Raw genomic sequence first — 17,607 nt, forward strand, 5'->3', positions numbered from 1 at the left:
ATTTATAAATTAAAACCTTCGAACTTTTTGTAATTAAAAAGAATTAAATCTATTTTTAATATTCTCTCCCCCATTTTCTCCTCTCTTTCTTCACACTGCCATGCCATGGGATCTGCGGGCCGGATTTCGAGTTGTTTCTGGAGTAGGACCCATTTTCCAACGAACTGTTCGATACTTCAACTCCTTCGTTTGATTATGGAGTTGAAAATTTTGACACATTAAGATTCATTCCTCTGGAATTTCTGAAGAACCTGACGATTTTAGTTTCAAAAATTTGCCCTTTTTTTTCTTTTTTTCTCTCTCTCTAGCATCGATTAAAAGTAGTAGTATTCGAACTACTTCAATTTCAGTAGATCAATGAACCTGATAATTTATTTTAGCTTGGCCATGGATTCTTCCGTTGAAGAAACCCAAATTAGTCAAGAAAAAATTGTGTATAATTGTATCGGTACGAAAGTTGGAGGATTTAATTTTTACCATGAAAGTTTATGGGTATAATTTTTAAATTTGTAAAAGTTTAAGGGCTTAATTTTTACGATTCAAACTTTAGGGGTGCAATTATAATAACAATGATACTTTAAGAGTGGTTTATACAATTTACCCTTGTTTTTATTAACTTTTTTTTTTTAATCTATAAACACATTTCAAATTTTAATTTGTATGCAAAATTGAGCCTAGCTCAAGTGGTTAAAACACATATTTATGATCAAAAGGTCATGAGTTCAACTCCACCCTAAAGTTATACTTTATATAGAAACATTATGTTATTATTTAAGTTATAGTAAGACATATTTAACAAATATTTAAAATGTTGATATCGAGGAAAATGTCGAGCTTCCAATTTTACGAAGGGCAAAAATAATTTTGAGAATATTTGTGAAAATCATGAAAACTTATAGAAATTGTTTAGTTAATAAATGAAAATTTAATTGTGGCTTAATTAGACTAAAATTAAACCACTTCAATCTCCAAATTTGTATATTTATGTTGATATTTTTTAAATGATTAAAAAATGAAAAAATTTTATAATTTTACTACCATGATATAAATAATTTTAATATTTTTATAACCAAAAATAATTTTAGTATAAATATATGGGTAGAAATATTTGAATATCTTATATAGTAACTAAAAAAATGAAATATAAAAATCTGAAAGAATTTGTATAAATTATTATTTTTACAACAACAAATAATGTAAAAAGTAAAATCGAGAAATAAAAAAAATAAAAAATAATGGAGATGTGTGGAGGAAGAGATCAGGGGAGAGTCAATTGAGGCTAATCTCATCCACACCTACGAGGTCGTATGAATCCTATAAAATCATCATTCTTTCCTACAAAATTAAGAAATACAAAATTCAAAATAGATGAGTTAATTATCTCCTACAAGATTGTTTATAAATTTAATTAGATCTAACTATGGAACATTTCCTTAAACAATAGAACAAAATAAACAGTGAAAAATATCTGACTACACAAATCCAGGTTATCCAACCCTGCACCCCAAACACAGGCTCCACAACATCCCGGATATCAAACTCCTAAACTTAACAAACTCAGGCTACTGATTCCAAACCCATGTGGGCCAAACATCCCATGGATTCTTATAAAAGTACTTCAAAAACTTTTTTTGATCTCTTTCCAATTTTGGAACCACTACTTTTCGATTATTGAAAAAAAAAAGTGTTTTCATCTACAGTTATATAAAAAGTTGAAGTTGAAATACCGTCTAATTTAATCATGTTTAATTTGATCTTAATAATAATCTCTCGAATACTTATTCGTTTGCCATGGAACCGCCGAAGTAAACCCATGTTGGCTTTAGAATATTATTTATGCTTTAATAAAATGAAAATAGTAAAGATAATATATGAAACCAAAATTTCATAATATTTCAAGATAATGAATAAAATGGTAGGTACGAATTGCAATCATTCTGAGGTTGACATCCAAAGAAACTTTATTATGCATTTGGAAGTTTATGGCAAGTGGTGTCTGATTTAGGCCATGTGACTCCTTGTCCCTTCACTATTCTCAATGTTAGTGCATACATTTGAAAGCATGCATTGGGCAACAACAAACTCATGAGTTGTTAAAAAGCCTTAAATACCAACTTACTCATTTTCCATCAATGGCTGAATCAATTTTATTCGATGTTGCGGGGAGCCTTATCATGAAATTGGGCTCTCACGCATTTAGAAGTCTAGGATCCATCTGGGGTCTCAGTGATGAGCTTGACAAACTTGAAGACACTATTTCCACCATTAAAACCGTACTTCTTGATGCAGAGGAGCAGCAGTCCTTGATGCAGAGGAGCAGCAGTCCAAGAGCCACGCATTGAAGAATTGGGTTTCAAGGCTTAAAGATGCCCTCTACGACGCTGATGACTTGATTGATGAGTTCTCTTATGAAACCTTGAGGACACAGGTTAATGCCAAAGGTGGAAGAAAGACCAAACAGGTATGACTCTTCTTCTACCAATCAAACCGTATTAAAATGGTTTGCAAACTAAAGGAAATTAGGGACAAACTATATGCTATTGATGTTGATCAAAAAACACAATTCAACTTTTTGGTGGGTATGATGGATATGCGAGATGATGGAAATAGGAAGGAACGAGAGACTTACTCTTTTATACCTGAAGGGGAAGTGATTGGTAGGGTTGATGAAAGGAAAATAATCATTGATCTTTTGTAGGATACAAACTTTGAAGAGAATATTGGAGTGATTGCCATAGCTGGAATTGGAGGATTAGGAAAGACCACACTTGCTCAATCTATTTATAATGATGTGATGATAACAAAACATTTTGAGCTGAAATTATGGATGTGTGTTTATGAAGATTTTGATGTTAAAATTATTGCAGAAAAGATTCTAGAGTCTGCTACAAAGAAGAGATGTGAGCCCCCTGAGATGGATACATTGCTAAGTTTACTTCGAAAGGAAATTGATGGCAAAAAATATCTACTCATTATGGATGACGTGTGGAATGAGAATTATGAGAAATGGGTTAATTTGAAAATGTTGTTAGTGGGTGAGGCAACTGGTAGTAGAATTTTGATCACCACACGTAGTAAACAGGTTGCAGAAACATTTGATGTGTCATTCTTATATTATTTAGATTTTCTAAATGAACACGATTCTTGGTTATTGTTTAAAAAAATGACATCTTTGGAGGGAGCAGAAGAAGAGCTTGAGAATTCAAATCTTATCAAAATGGGCAAGGAGATTGTGGCAAAGTTGAAAGGTGTTTCTCTTGCGATAAGAACTATTGGGCGGCTTCTATATTCCAAAAAATCTGAAGTTGATTGGTTGTCTTTCAAAGACAATGAACTTTCAAAAGCTACCTACCCAACAAGAGAATGAGATGCAATCCATCCTTAAGATCAGTTATAACCACCTCTCATCTAATTTAAAGCAATGTTTTGCTTTTTGTGCTTTATTCCCTAAAGATTATGATATTGAAAAGCATGAAGTGATAAAGCAATGGGTCGCACAAGGTTTCATTCAACCACATGGTATAAAGACAATAGAAGATGTTGGTGATAGATTATTTTATGGAGTTATTGTGGAGGTCGCGTTCTTCCAAGATATTAGGAATGATGAATTTGGAGAGACCAAGCAGTGCAAGATGCACGATTTAATGCATGATCTTGCATGTTCAATAGTTGAAAATGAATGTGTTCTTGCAAGTGCGGATGTTAGGTCTATTGTAAAAAGAACTCGACATGTGTTATTTGAGTCAAACTCAAATAAAGAGTTTAAACTTCCAGAAATTTTAACAAAGGCAAAGAATTTGAGAACATTATACGATCCTCCTATTGATGATAAGAAAATCTTCAACGGAACCATTTCTATTCATTTGCAATTACGAATATTGGTTTTGAGGTATTAAAGTAAGAATTATCCAAGTCTATTGACAAGTTGAAACATTTGAGATATCTCGACCTTACTAATAGTAATGATATAAAATTCCTTCCAAATTCCATTACTGAATTATATAATTTGGAAACACTTATCCTTCGGGGCTGCGAGGAATTAAAAATTGCAGACATGCCTAACTTGAAGGGGCGGTGGAAAGATGAAACATTAGGGGAATTAGCTCAAAATAGTGTCTCGTTTCCAACAACGATGTCTTGCCTTTCTAAGTTAACGGTTAAGCGTTGTGGTCAGTTGGCTTCCATTCCATGGTGTGCAGCCAATTTGCAATCAATGAACATAACAGGTGTTAACTTCCGGCTATTTCATTCGCTGCCGGAAGGGATCCGCCATCTCCACTCTTGCAACAGATTTGGATGAATGGATGCCCAAAAGAAATGGAGAAGATTGGCCTAAAATCGCCCATGTCCCGAGGGTTGAACTTGGAAGATAACAGAATAATCAATAAACCTTCATCAGGTACGTGAAGCCATCTCCCAACCAGCTCATTTATTATTGTAATTTCCTTCCCAAACTTCTAACTTTCAACCCTCATTTCAATTTCTTTACGGCCATCGTATTACAACATCTTATGCCAACCATTGAAATCATCGCCACCAGAAGGGTTAATGTGCCACCGCCTTGACCATGGTGAGGGAAAGGAAATTTTGAGGAATATTATATCTTCCAAAATTTGTGATCATTTTGATCCTTGGCTTAATTTATACACAAAATGACCAAAGTTTGATGCAAGTCATTCAGGCAATTAACCTTCCTTCAAACTCACACAACTCCCACCTATGCTGTCTTCTTATTTCAAATTTTTCTTTATTTTTGCTAGATATATGTTAATCTTTATTGCTGGGGTATCATTTCAATTTCGTCCTTTGTATTTTAATATTTTTCAATTTTACTATTTATATTGATAAATGTTGAAATGGGTATTAATTTACAATGTTTCTACACCAATAAATCAGTATTAATTTATTTTAATATTTCTTTAACTGATTTAATTTCATGACCAGAAGCCAGGCACAAAACTTGCAAACAGATTCAAAAAGTTTGACAACAGCCAACCACAAAATGGGTAATGATATAATTGGTTTCTTATTTATGCTCATCTTTTCTTTCTTTCTTCTTTTTCTAGTCAAATAATCTACCAATTTGGGATTTAATCATTTTTTGGCTTTTATGTTCATTGTACACTTGTAGTTTAATCTCTGTCATTGGAACTGAAGGATTGGGTTGGTTTCTGAACCACTTGCTTCTGAACATAGGGTAAAAAGAACATCTGTGGTATAAACAAATGAAGGTGGAAAAAGGAGATGAAGGAGATTACCCAAAGCAACATGAGTGAACCAGACGATGGTTGGATTACGCTTTAAAGATGAATTTTTCAATTTTCTCATGTAATATTGTCAATTGTCTAGATATTTATCTTGCTATATATCTTACCTCACATGTCTCTATTATATATATATCTATATATCTATCGCGTGTCTCTAGTAGTGACTTGAGACTAGAGAAAACTTTGTGTGCCTAATTATTATTGATAGTGAAGATTTTGATTACGGTTCCATGGTTTTTTACTCTGGATTTGTGAGGTTTTTCCACATAAAAATGTTGGTGTATTGTGTTTGTTTATATTATTTTTCTGCTTGTTTATTTCCTATTTGCTTATTTTCTATTAGATTTGCCGAAGAGGAGATATTTACTCCATATTCAAACTTGATTAATCCATCAATGAAGTCAAATGAATGGTTAAAGAACACACGTTTTGCCTTGTCTCTTGGCTGCTTTTACCTCCATATTTATGTTTTCGCTTCAAAATTTAGTTGACTCAATCCAAACAGATTCCCTTGTCTTTAAGCAATCGTCATGTAAACGTATATTACATCTTTTATTTATTTATAGTTTTCAAGCCATGTTCAATTCTTTCAACGGTACAGATGGGTTTAGTATTTTTTTTTTTGGAAAAACTATTTCATTGACGAATGTGAGAAACATACACAAAAGAAAGGAGGGCTAAACGAAAGCACTCCAATTTAGAGATAGGATGGTTGCATCATAATTACAAAACAAGGGGATTTAGAGGACCAAAGAGAAGCTGAAATAGTTATATCTTCCCAAAAGTTGGCCGGAGACTTCGATATGCCTGAGAAAGTACGATGATTTCTCTCCAACCAAATATGCCAAAGAATCGAGCTCACGGTGTTGCTCTAGAGAATATATCTTGGTTTAGTGAGCGGATCAGATAGAACCTCAACAATGAAATTATCAATATGGCTGGGGAGAGCGGAGGAAATCTGAAAAGTATTGAAAAGACGATACCAAATACTTTATGTGTACTTACAGTGGAGAAAAATATGATCCAAAGTCTCTGATGCCGATTCACAAAGATAGCACCGGTCTGGGCTGATGCTCATTTTTGGAAGGCGTTTCTGCAATCTTTCATGCGTATTTAATGCTCGGTGAAGGATAGACCAGAGGAAGAATTTGCACTTTTTTTGAGCAAAGATGCACCATAGCTTCAGAAAGAATTTGTTATGTGGGAGCCGCTGGTGGGACTGGAAGTGTTGCCTCATTGATTTTACAGTAAAACAATCTATTTCAATAGTAAACTCATCAGATGATGAGTAATAGATGATGAGTAATAGATGATGAGTTTACTATTGAAATAGATTGTTTTAAAAATTATTCATCTCAGTAATTATTGGTTGCATTCTGAATTTCATACGAGTGAAAACTCAACTAGATCTATATCCTGATTGGAATCTTATTGTGTTCCTTTTCATTCTTTAATATTTGATCTTTTTTATTTATTGTATTTCTGTATTCATATGGTGACATAATATTATACTCCGAGAGAATATAGTTCTCTCCTGACTCCTGCACAGTCCGATTCGAGTTTACCTTGTCTCGACCCTAAATTCGACATTGGACCGAGTCCAGATCTCTTGGGCACATAGACAAGCTTTTATTTATAGGCAGAGCTTCCAACAGAGAATTCGACAAGTTTCCAACAGCTCTCCGACAGCCCAAGAATCGCACCGTGTTATCATAGAGTGTGTTAGACATCGTTTTCTAAAGGAGTGTCTTTTGATCGGCACGACCGGCAACTTAGACAGCCGAAGTGAAAGATGGTAGTTCTTCCAAGCGATCGAGGTAAGAGATAGGTCGGCTCGACCTCTTTAGTGAGATTCGATGTGAGAATCCTTTCCCAAGTCAAATCTTTGTGCTGACTCGTCATCATCTCATCTTTTCAGTGGTTGACAAGTGTTCAGAGAGAAATCACCTTGAACATATAGCTATTACAATTTACATCTCACCGCACTCTAAAAGCAGCAGATTTGTTATGGCCCCAACCAATACCATCACGCCACTGCCATCACCTTGAGCCTATTCGAGCCAACAACTCGTAAACAAATGAGCGAATCATTCAAACTCCCTCTGTGCTTCCTTCAAACTCACACAAGTCCCACCTTTATATATTTTCTTCTTATTTCCACATTTTTTTTTCCTTTTTTTTTTAGCTTGAGATTTTCTTCATATTGATCTTGAATGTAACTCTCAGCTTTACAAAGTTCATACTCTTGGAAATCATTTTAATTTCAATATTTCTTGGCTGATTTCATGAGCAGAAGCATAGCTCAAAACTTGGAAACAGATTCAAAAAGTCTTATATAATAGACAAGCGTACGGAATAATGGATAATGATATTGCTTTCTCCTGCTCTTTTTTTTTTCTATAGTTGGGATGTAATTATTTTGGCTTTGGTGTTCATTGTGCACTTGTAGTTCAATTTCTACCATTGTAGTTGAAGGATTATTGAGTTGGTGTGTTTTGAATCTTATCAATGCTTTGCACTTGTTTCTGAATAGAGAGAAACGATCATCTGTTGCAAGCAGGTCAAGGAAGGAAGGAAAAACAGATAATTACCCAAAAATCAACATGAATGAATGAATCAGAGGATGATTGGATGCCTCGTTTAAGGGAGATTTTTCCATTTATTCTCATGTAATGGTATTTAAATTGACAAGATATATATTTGTTGTGTGGGGGTCTTTAGTTGTGATTAGATCAAGACCTTTGTGCAGCTATTATCAGCTATTATCGTTGATTGGTAGAGATTTTGACTATGGTGGCATGGTTTTGGAATTTTTCCAGGTTAAAATTTGTTGTATATTCTGTATTTACTTATATTGTTTTAATTTTAATAAAAATAAAATGAGTTTAATATATTTACAAAAAAAATTTATCTTTTTTTAATGTAATTATGCATCTTAAAATTTCAAATTCCAAATCTAAAAATCTTGAAAACATAAAATATTGTTTTCAAAATTTCCACAAAGTTTTAAAAAACTGAAAACGAAATTAAAAAATTTCAAGCTAGATCAGTGCACAAAATCGAGTATTATATAACTTTTTCTAACGAGATAGAAAGAGAAACTGGAGAAATAAGTTTGATGAAGGAAATTAGTACATTTCAACCAAACAAATAAATAATGAAAGCAAAATGGTTTTACATGCCTTATGAAAGTTTATGGATTTATTAATTTTACTTCTCATTTATCATCTAAAATTTTCAAATTGAGAGATCATATATATATGTATTTTCAAATTGAATATATATATATATATTGCGCGTGTGTGCAAAAAGGGTTGAAATACAAAAATTTTCACGATGTCTTAACTAGTTCAACTATGTAGTTAATCTAGTTTATTTGTTTTTTTAGTACAACATATGGGGTTGGAGATCGAACTCACAACCTTTTGATTAGAGATACATGTCAATTACTGCGGAACGCTATACTCCCTTTGACCGTTAGTCTAGTTTGTTACACTAACATTTATGATAAATAACATTAATAATATATTTTTTCTCAAATATATATCATACGATACGATGAACTTACCAACAAATCACATTTAACATGAATGGATGAAGAAAATATAACTACAAAATGCTAAAACATAAATAATTAAATTAAAAAGTATTTAAACAATTGTTACTAGTGTTTCTTTTTTTAAGGAAAAAACCACTGAAATATAAGAGAGTATTTTTATTTTTATGAGACAGAAATACAAGAGAGTATAACAGATATTTAGGTTACTTATAAGCACAATATTTAGTGCAATTATTGTTTGAATGTGTGGATAGACTGGTATATAGGGTAATAATAAGACTTCTCATTTCTCAAAAGCAAAGCAAATTTGGAGAAATTGTGTAAACTCAATAATTGTCAATTGATTTGTGGAATGGTGAAGTGGACAGACCCCACATTCCATAGATCTCCAAAAATCTTACTGTCTTCCATATGCATTAACTTTTTCTTAAAAGTAAAAGTGGAAAAAGAAAACAATATTATAAAAAGACTGGGTGGAGGTTGGTAAATAGAGGTTTTGTTTATTGGAAAAGCAGAAATTAACTTTTTCTTAAAAAAATAAAAGTGGAAAAAGAAAACAATATTATAAAAAGACTGGGTGGGAGGTTGGTCAATGGAGGTTTTGTTTATTGGAAAAGCAGACAGTACATTGAGATTAATTTTTGGTGTCCAATAATAATTCTATAGTCTATAAATTTTGGTGTGAAATAATATTGCCACAACTACCCAACCTCACTTAATCACCTCGGTTATTTGTTAAGCCTTCCTCCCACCAAACTCAATTTTCATCGATGGCGGAATCTATTCTCTTCAGCCTTACAGGAAAAATTATAATGAAATTGGGGTCTTTCGCAGGCCAAGAGCTTGCATTGCTCTGGGGCGTGGTTAATGAGCTTGACAAGCTCAAACGCATGCTTTCTGCCATTCAAGCCGTGGTTCTGGATGCAGAGGAGCAGCAGTTCAAGAGCCATGCAGTCAAGGATTGGATTTCAAAGCTTAAAGATGCTCTCTACGACATTGAGGACCTATTTGATGAGCTCTCTTATGCAACCCTGAGAATGCAAGTTATGGCTAGAGATAATAGAAGAAAGACCTACAAACAGGTATGCATGTTCTTCTCCAAATCGAATCCTATTGCTTTCGCTCTCAAAATGGGTCACAAAATCAAGGCAATTAGGGAGAGACTAGCAGATATTGGTATCGAGAAAACCCAATTTAAATTCTCTGAGTGTGTGATTATAAATATAAGAGATGATGGATTGAGGAAGACACGAGAGACTGGCTCTTATATACCTGAAGAGGAAGTGATTGATAGGAATGATGACAAGAAAGCAATAATAAATCTGCTATTAAAACCCAACACCAACAGAGATCCTGTAATTTCTATAGTTGGAATGGGAGGATTAGGAAAGACTGCCCTTGCTCAATCTATCTATAATGATAACATGTTGGTCGAACATTTTGATTTGAAGTTATGGGTGTGTGTTTCTGAAGAATTTGAAGTAAAAGTTATAATCGAAAAAATAATAGAGTCTGCAACGGGGAAAAGACCTGAGTCATGCCTTCAAATGGATTCCTTGCAAAGTAAACTTAGAAAGCTAGTTGATGTGAAAAGAAATATTTGCTCATCATGGATGATGTGTGGAATGAGGATCATGAGAAATGGGTAATTCTGAGACAATCCTTGATAGATGGTGCAAAAGGGAGTAGAATTTTGATCACAACGCGTAGTGAACAAGTTGCAAAAACTTTTGACTCATCTCCATTGTATTTTGTAGAAAGCTTGGATGAAGACAACTCTTGGTTATTGTTTAAGAAAATGACATTTTGTAGACAATCAGAACAAGATCTTATGAATTCAAATTTAGTCGAAATTGGTAAAGAGATTGTGGCAAAATTAAAAGGTGTCCCTCTTGCAATAAAAACTATAGGACGACTTTTGTATGCTAAAAAGTCAGAAGATCGTCTTTCAAAGATAAGGAACTTTACCAAATTACGGAACAAAGAGGTTTAGAAGACCTGCGATCAATACTTGAGCTCAGTTATATCCACCTCCCGTCTAATTTGAAGCAATGTTTTCTGTATTGTGCTTTGTTCCCTAAAAATTATGAAATTCGAAAGGATGAAGTAATAATGCAATGGAGAGCACAAGGTTTCATTCAACCAAACGACAAAGATAAGCTCGCTGATATTGGTGAGGATTATTTTATGGAGCTATTATCGAGGTCATTCTTTCAAGACGTCACAAAAAAAGAATTGGGAATCATAAAAGCATGTAAGATACATGACTTGATGCATGATCTTGCTTGTTCGATAGTAGATAAAGAATGTGCCCGTGACGTGAATGCTTGCACATTCAACGAAAGAACTCGTCACATTTCATTTGACTTAATGTCATGGAAAGAATTGGAAAAGCTTGCAAAAACATTATATGAGGCAAGAAATTTGAGGACATGTTTTCTTCGAACTAATCAAATTTCTTTCTTCGAAAGAGTGAACAATTTAAATGAAATCTTTGAGTGTGTCTTTCATAATCTTTTGAGACTACGGGCATTGGACTTGCAATTGAGTATTTACTTCCAGAGTGCCGAGTTTCTCAAATGTATTAAGACATTGAAACATTTGAGATATCTGAAAATTAAAATTACTGGTAAAGTTACAAAAAAAAATTTCAAATTCTATTACTGGATTGTACCATTTGGAAGGACTTATCCTCAGATGTGTAGGATTAAAAGAATTGCCGAAAGATGTAAAAAATTGGATCAATCTTAAGCATCTTGATCTTTCAAGTAGTGGGGTAGAATTTCTTCCGGATTCTATTACTCAGTAAAAGAACTTGGAAACCCTGATGCTTTGTTTTTGTTATAAATTAAAAGAACTACCCACTGATACGAAAAACTTGATCAACCTTAAACATCTTGATGTGGATGGATGCACTGCTTTGACTCATATGCCAAGAGGACTAGGTGAGCTAACTAATCTTCAAACATTGAATTTATTTGTATTAGAAAAATATAATAATGGTGGTGGTGGACTAAGCGAGTTGAATGGACTTAACAAGCTGAGAGGATCTCTAACTATCGAAGGATTGCAATTTTGTTCAACTGTTGATCTACAAACGAATGCTAAGTTCCTGGAACTAAAGTCGGGTCTTCAAAAGTTAGTGTTAAAGTGGAAGCGGGACGACGATTCATTTAATGATCCTACCATCAATGCCTTGGATGATGACTACAAAAGGGTTTTAGAATGCAGCCACATCCAAATACTCAAGAAATATGTATAGTGGGATACAAAGGAGTGAAGTTATGTAATTGGCTATCCTCGTCCTCTTATTCCTTTGGTGATCTAGTCCGCATGAAAGTTTCATCATGTGAAAGATTGCAGCATCTCCCTCAATTTGATCCATTTCCTAATCTCAAGGTCCTTCATCTTGAAGACTTGCCCTGTATCGAGTACATTGTAAGCAACAATGATTATCCTTGTTCATCCACTTTCTTTCCATCCCTCGAGGTTTTAATCATTTCAGACACGCCTAAATTGAGGGGATGGTTGAAGAAGGGTCAAACCTCAACAAATGATTGTATATTTCCATGCCTTTCTGAATTGTATGTTTTGGATTGTCCTCTGTTTGCTTCGATGGCATGTCGTGCACCTTCCAATTCATTGGAAACAATGGATTCAATACTATACCATATTGACGTGGAAGGATTATTGGATATTGTACCATTTAAAGTAAATTTTCCAAGACGTCCCTCCGGTCTACACCTTTGGCTCATTTCCGAAGGGGAGTTTTTGTCCAATCATCTGCAACGTGGGGCAAATCTTCACCAATTATTTATACATTTCTGTCCAAATCTAACGAGTCTACTAGAATGGATCGGCAACATCACATCACTCTCAAAATTGGAGATTATGAATGGTTCAGATTTAGCGAGTCTACCGGAATTAATTGGCAACCTTCCTTCACTTGCAAAATTGGGGATTTATTATTGTCCAGAGCTAACTTCACTGCCAAAAGAGATCAGCCACCTCCAGTGTTCAGTACATTTGAATATTTTGCGCACATATCCGCGAGGTAGGCATTTGATTCTATAAATCTTCGTGGGGTATGCAATAGTTCAAATATATCCATGCCAAAAAAAAAAACAAAAAGAGGCACTGTTTACTTTTTATTTCTTTATTTTTTTCCTTTTATCTCTTTGGATGCCTTATTTTCACTATTAATACTTGCCATGATTTGAAGATCCAACATAAAAATCAAAGATTGATTTAGGGAGAGGAATGTCATTAAGTCACTCTTGTTGGAGAAATATTAGGCAATCTAAAACAGAAAATTTTGTAATTTCTCTACATTTCTAAAAATAAATTATAGATTAATTTTTTCTTTTTTAATATAACATGTAGAGGTAGAGATTCAAATTCAAAACTTTTTGGTTGATGATGGTTTTTATAGCTTTTTGTTGGAATGCCTATTAGGAATGAAAAGAAAGTGGAGGCAGTAATAATAATATAATCTTTTTTATCATAATTTAGGAATGAAAAACTATTGAAATTTGACCCTTTTACAACCTTTATTGATTGACTTTCTTTTTCATGGAGTTCAACCACAAATAAACGTTGCAAGATTTGAACTTCGAATCATCTTAGAAAGATTTGAACTTCGGATCTTTAGAGGGTTGTTATGCCTTAACGAAATAAAAATTGTAAAGATATATAATATAGGAAACCACGATATCATAATATCTCAAGATAATGAATAAATGATATAGGTACGAATTGCAATCATTCTGAGTTTGATATCCAAAGAAACCTTATGCATTTGGAAGTTTATGGCAATTGGTGTCTGATTTAAGGTCCATGTGACTCGTTGTCCCTTCACTATTCTGCAATTTAGTGCAAACTTTTGAAAGCTTGGGCAACTACAAATATTTTGCACAAGAAAACCTGAGTTGTTGTTAAGCCTTTCTCTAAATCTGTTCTCTACCAATTTCTCATTTTTCCTCAATGGCAGAATCAATTTTGTTCGATGTTGCGGGGAGCCTTATAATGAAACTTGGCTCTCACGCATTCAGAAGTCTGGGATCCATCTGGGGTCTCAATGATGAGCTTGACAAACTAGAAGACACCATTTCCTCCATTAAAGCCGTACTTCTCGATGCAGAGGAGCAGCAGTCCAAGCGCCACGCGGTGAAGGTTTGGATTTCAAGGCTTAAAGATGCTCTCTACGATGTTGATGACTTGATTGATGAGTTCTCTTACGAAGCCTTAAGGACACAAGTTAAGGCCACGTGTGGAAGAAAGAACGCACAGGTACGCATGTTCTTCTCCAAATCAAATCCTATTGCATTTGGTCTTCGAATGGGTCACAAAATAAAGGCAATTAGGGAGAAATTAAAGGATATTGATGCTGATCAAAAAATAAACTTAAACTTTTTGGTGGCGATGATGAATATGCGAGATGATGGAAATAGGAAGGAACGGGAGACTTACTCTTTTATACCTGAAGGGGAAGTGATTGGTAGGGCTGATGAAAGGAAAGCAATCATAGATCTTTTGTTGGATACCAACTCTAAAGAGAATATTGGAGTGATTGCCATAGTTGGAATTGGAGGATTAGGAAAGACCACACTTGCTCAATTTGTTTATAACGATGAGAAGATATCAAAACATTTTGAGCTGAAACTGTGGGTGTGTGTTTCTGAACAATTTGATGTTAAAATTGTTGCTGAAAAGATTCTAGAGTCTGCTACAAAGAAGAGATGTGAGCCCCTTGAGATGGATCCATTGCAAAGTTCACTTCGAAATGAAATCGACGGTAAAAAATATCTACTCATCATGGATGACGTGTGGAATGAGAATTATGAAAAATGGATTAATTTGAAAAGATTGTTAGTGGGTGGTGCAACTGGGAGTAGGATTTTGATCACCACACGTGGTAAACAAGTTGCTGAAACATTTGATGTGTCTTCGTTATATTCTTTAGAAAATCTAAATGAAGATGATTCTTGGTTATTGTTTACAAAAATGGCATCTTTGGAGGTAGTAGAAAAGGAGCCTGAGAATTCAAATTTTATCAAAATTGGCAAGGAGATTGCGGCGAAGTTAAAAGGTGTTCCTCTTGCCATAAGAATTGTTGGACGACATCTACATTCCAAGAGATCAGAAGTTGATTGGTTGTCTTTCAAGGACAATGAACTTTCAAAGGCTACACATGAGATGCAATCAATACTTAAGATTAGTTATAACCACCTCTCGTCTGATTTAAAGCAGTGTTTTACATATTGTGCTTTATTCCCTAAAGATTATGATATTCAAAAGCATGGAGTGATAAAGTATTGGGTCGCACAAGGTTTCATTCAACCACATAGTACAAAGGCAATCGAAGATGTTGGTGATGATTATTTCATGGAGTTACTATGGAGGTCGTTCTTTCAAGATATAAAAAATGATGAATTTGGAGAGATTAAACAGTACAAGATGCACGACTTCATGCATGATCTTGCAAGTTCAATAGTTGACAAAGAATGTGTTCTTGCAAGTTTGGATGTTGGGACTATTGTAAAAAGAACTCGACATGTGTTCATTGAGTCAAGCTCAAATAAAGTGTTGGAACTTCCGCAACTTTTAACAAAGGCAAAGAATTTGAGAACATTATATTATCCTCCTATTCGTCGTAACAAAACCCTTCACATAATCATTTCTATTCATTTGCAATTACGAATATTGGTTTTGAGGTACACATGAAAGAATTGCCCAAGTCTATTGGCAAGTTGAAACATTTGAGATATCTCGACCTTACTAATAACATGTGACAACTCTTCAAAATTTGAATATAGGCTTATGTCCAAATTTAACGATTCTACCGGAATGGATTGGCAAACTTACATCACTTTCATCATTGTTTATTTGGAAGTGTACAGAGATAACTTCGCTGCCTGAAGGAATTGGCCACCTCGTTTCACTTACACTTTTGGACGTTTCTTGGTGTTCTAATTTAAATTCGCTGCCGGAAGGGATCCGCCATCTCCACTCCTTGCAAGAGATTTTGATGCATGGATGCCCAAAATTGATAAAAGGGTGCAAGAAAGGAAATGGAGAAGACTGGCCTAAAATCGCCCATGTCCCGAGCGTATATCCTCAGCCTTGACACTTGGAAGATAACAGAATAATCAATAAACCTTCATCAGGTACGAGCTGAAGCCATCTCCCCCACCTCATTTATTTTTAAATGTCTTCAAATTCTATTCTAATTGTCTGCGCAAACTTCCAACTTTCAACCCTCATTTCAATTTCTTTTCAGCCAGAAGGGATGCAACCCAAGAATTATTTCTCAGCCTTCATCTCTCTGAAAATTTTGCTCATTGAATCATTCAGGTAACCTCTTTGCTTCCCTTAAACGTGATCACACAACTCTCACGCCTATGTTCTCTTCTTACTTCCACTTTTTTTTGTCTCTTTGCCTGTGTTTTAGTCTCTAATATATTTTGGTGTTTTTTTTTAATTTAGTTTATATTGTTATACAAAAATTTAATGTAGTCTCTTGTGTTTTACCATTTTTAATTATATATTTCATATCGATAAGTGTTGAAATTGACTGATAATAAATTTGTATAAAATAATACTAAGTGAATTAAAGGTAATCTTAATCTTATTTATGTTTTTCTATTAAATAGTGGAGAAAAGAAGACCTACTAAGTAAGCCCTGAAGTATAACAGACACAGGTGGAGGAAGGAAGGAAAGAAAATGATCCAAAATAATGTTGTTTGAACCCTTTTGAGTTGTCTCCTTTCCATCGAGCTGGTATAAGATGATATTTGAATGCCACTATGAAGTGAGGTTTTTTTTTCTCTTTTTCTATTTTCTCTCTTGTAATATTGTCAAATTTGAATGATATATTTATCTTGTTGTGTGTGCCTCTGATTTGGACTAAAGAGGACTTTTGTATACTTAATATTGTTGATAGTGGAGATTTTGACTACGGTCACGTGATTTTTTACTCCTCAAATTTGGAGAGATTTGTTCACGTTAAAATGGTTTGGTGTTCTATATTTGTCTATATTATTAGTTCCTTTTATGTTCACAAGAAACAGATAATTGTTCCTTGGGCAAACGTGTTTATTCCATCTCCATATATTTAATTGTGAACAATTAAGCTTCGGTTTTTCCAAATATTTGAGTTGAGCCATTAATCCCATGTGCAAGCAATTAATTTCCTAGAGGATAAATTGAAGTAAATGTCAGATATAAAGCTGACACACATGCAGGCCATAGAGGTGCATTATTTTTGTCAGGTGTAAAATTCTCAATTCTCAATACTTATTATTCTAACCTTTGTTTGAGTCACCATTTCGTGAAATTATTTTTTCACCCTCGTTTATTTCTTCCAATAACTACCCTCCTTTATTATTATTATTTGTTTTTACTTTTCTTCCGCATCTTTGTTTATCTTTATTATTTACGTTTCATCTTCTACCCTCACTATTTTTTACTTTTTTTTTTCACTATAAAAATTTTCAATTGAATTTTACTTCGTCATTTTTCTTTAAATTTAAAATCAAAATTTTGAACTCCAGCTCTGTAATTTTTTCATTGTTCATATTGTCTTTTTTCTTTAAAATATAACATTTTAAAGGACAAAAGCTCAAATCTTCTATCTATAATATCAACTGGGCTCAATTGTTAAAACAACAATTTTTAATAAAAAAGATCGTAAGTTTGAATCATCACCTCTTCATATTTACTTAACAAAATATTCAAACTCTACCAAAGATATTAAAAAAAGGGGCAGTTGCAAATATAGC

At 33.8% G+C, this 17,607-nt stretch overlaps 1 protein-coding gene across 1 annotated transcript; it reads left to right on the forward strand.

Annotated features, from left to right (window-relative positions):
• Positions 1-1,353: 1,353 nt before the first annotated feature.
• Positions 1,354-15,861, forward strand: LOC111021615 (uncharacterized). Its single transcript, XM_022298638.2, is given in 11 exon segments — positions 1,354-2,306; positions 2,309-3,346; positions 3,348-3,846; positions 3,849-4,298; positions 9,661-10,413; positions 10,416-10,763; positions 10,766-11,466; positions 11,468-12,053; positions 12,056-12,880; positions 13,817-15,535; positions 15,538-15,861. Coding segments are annotated over 11 exon segments (7,173 nt in total). The 5' UTR covers positions 1,354-2,132; the 3' UTR covers positions 15,618-15,861.
• The last annotated feature ends 1,746 nt before the right edge of the window (positions 15,862-17,607 follow it).

This window comes from Momordica charantia, assembly GCF_013281855.1.
Source record: "Momordica charantia cultivar OHB3-1 chromosome 9 unlocalized genomic scaffold, Mcharantia_2.0 BLBB01000009.1, whole genome shotgun sequence".
Lineage (NCBI taxonomy): Eukaryota > Viridiplantae > Streptophyta > Magnoliopsida > Cucurbitales > Cucurbitaceae > Momordica > Momordica charantia.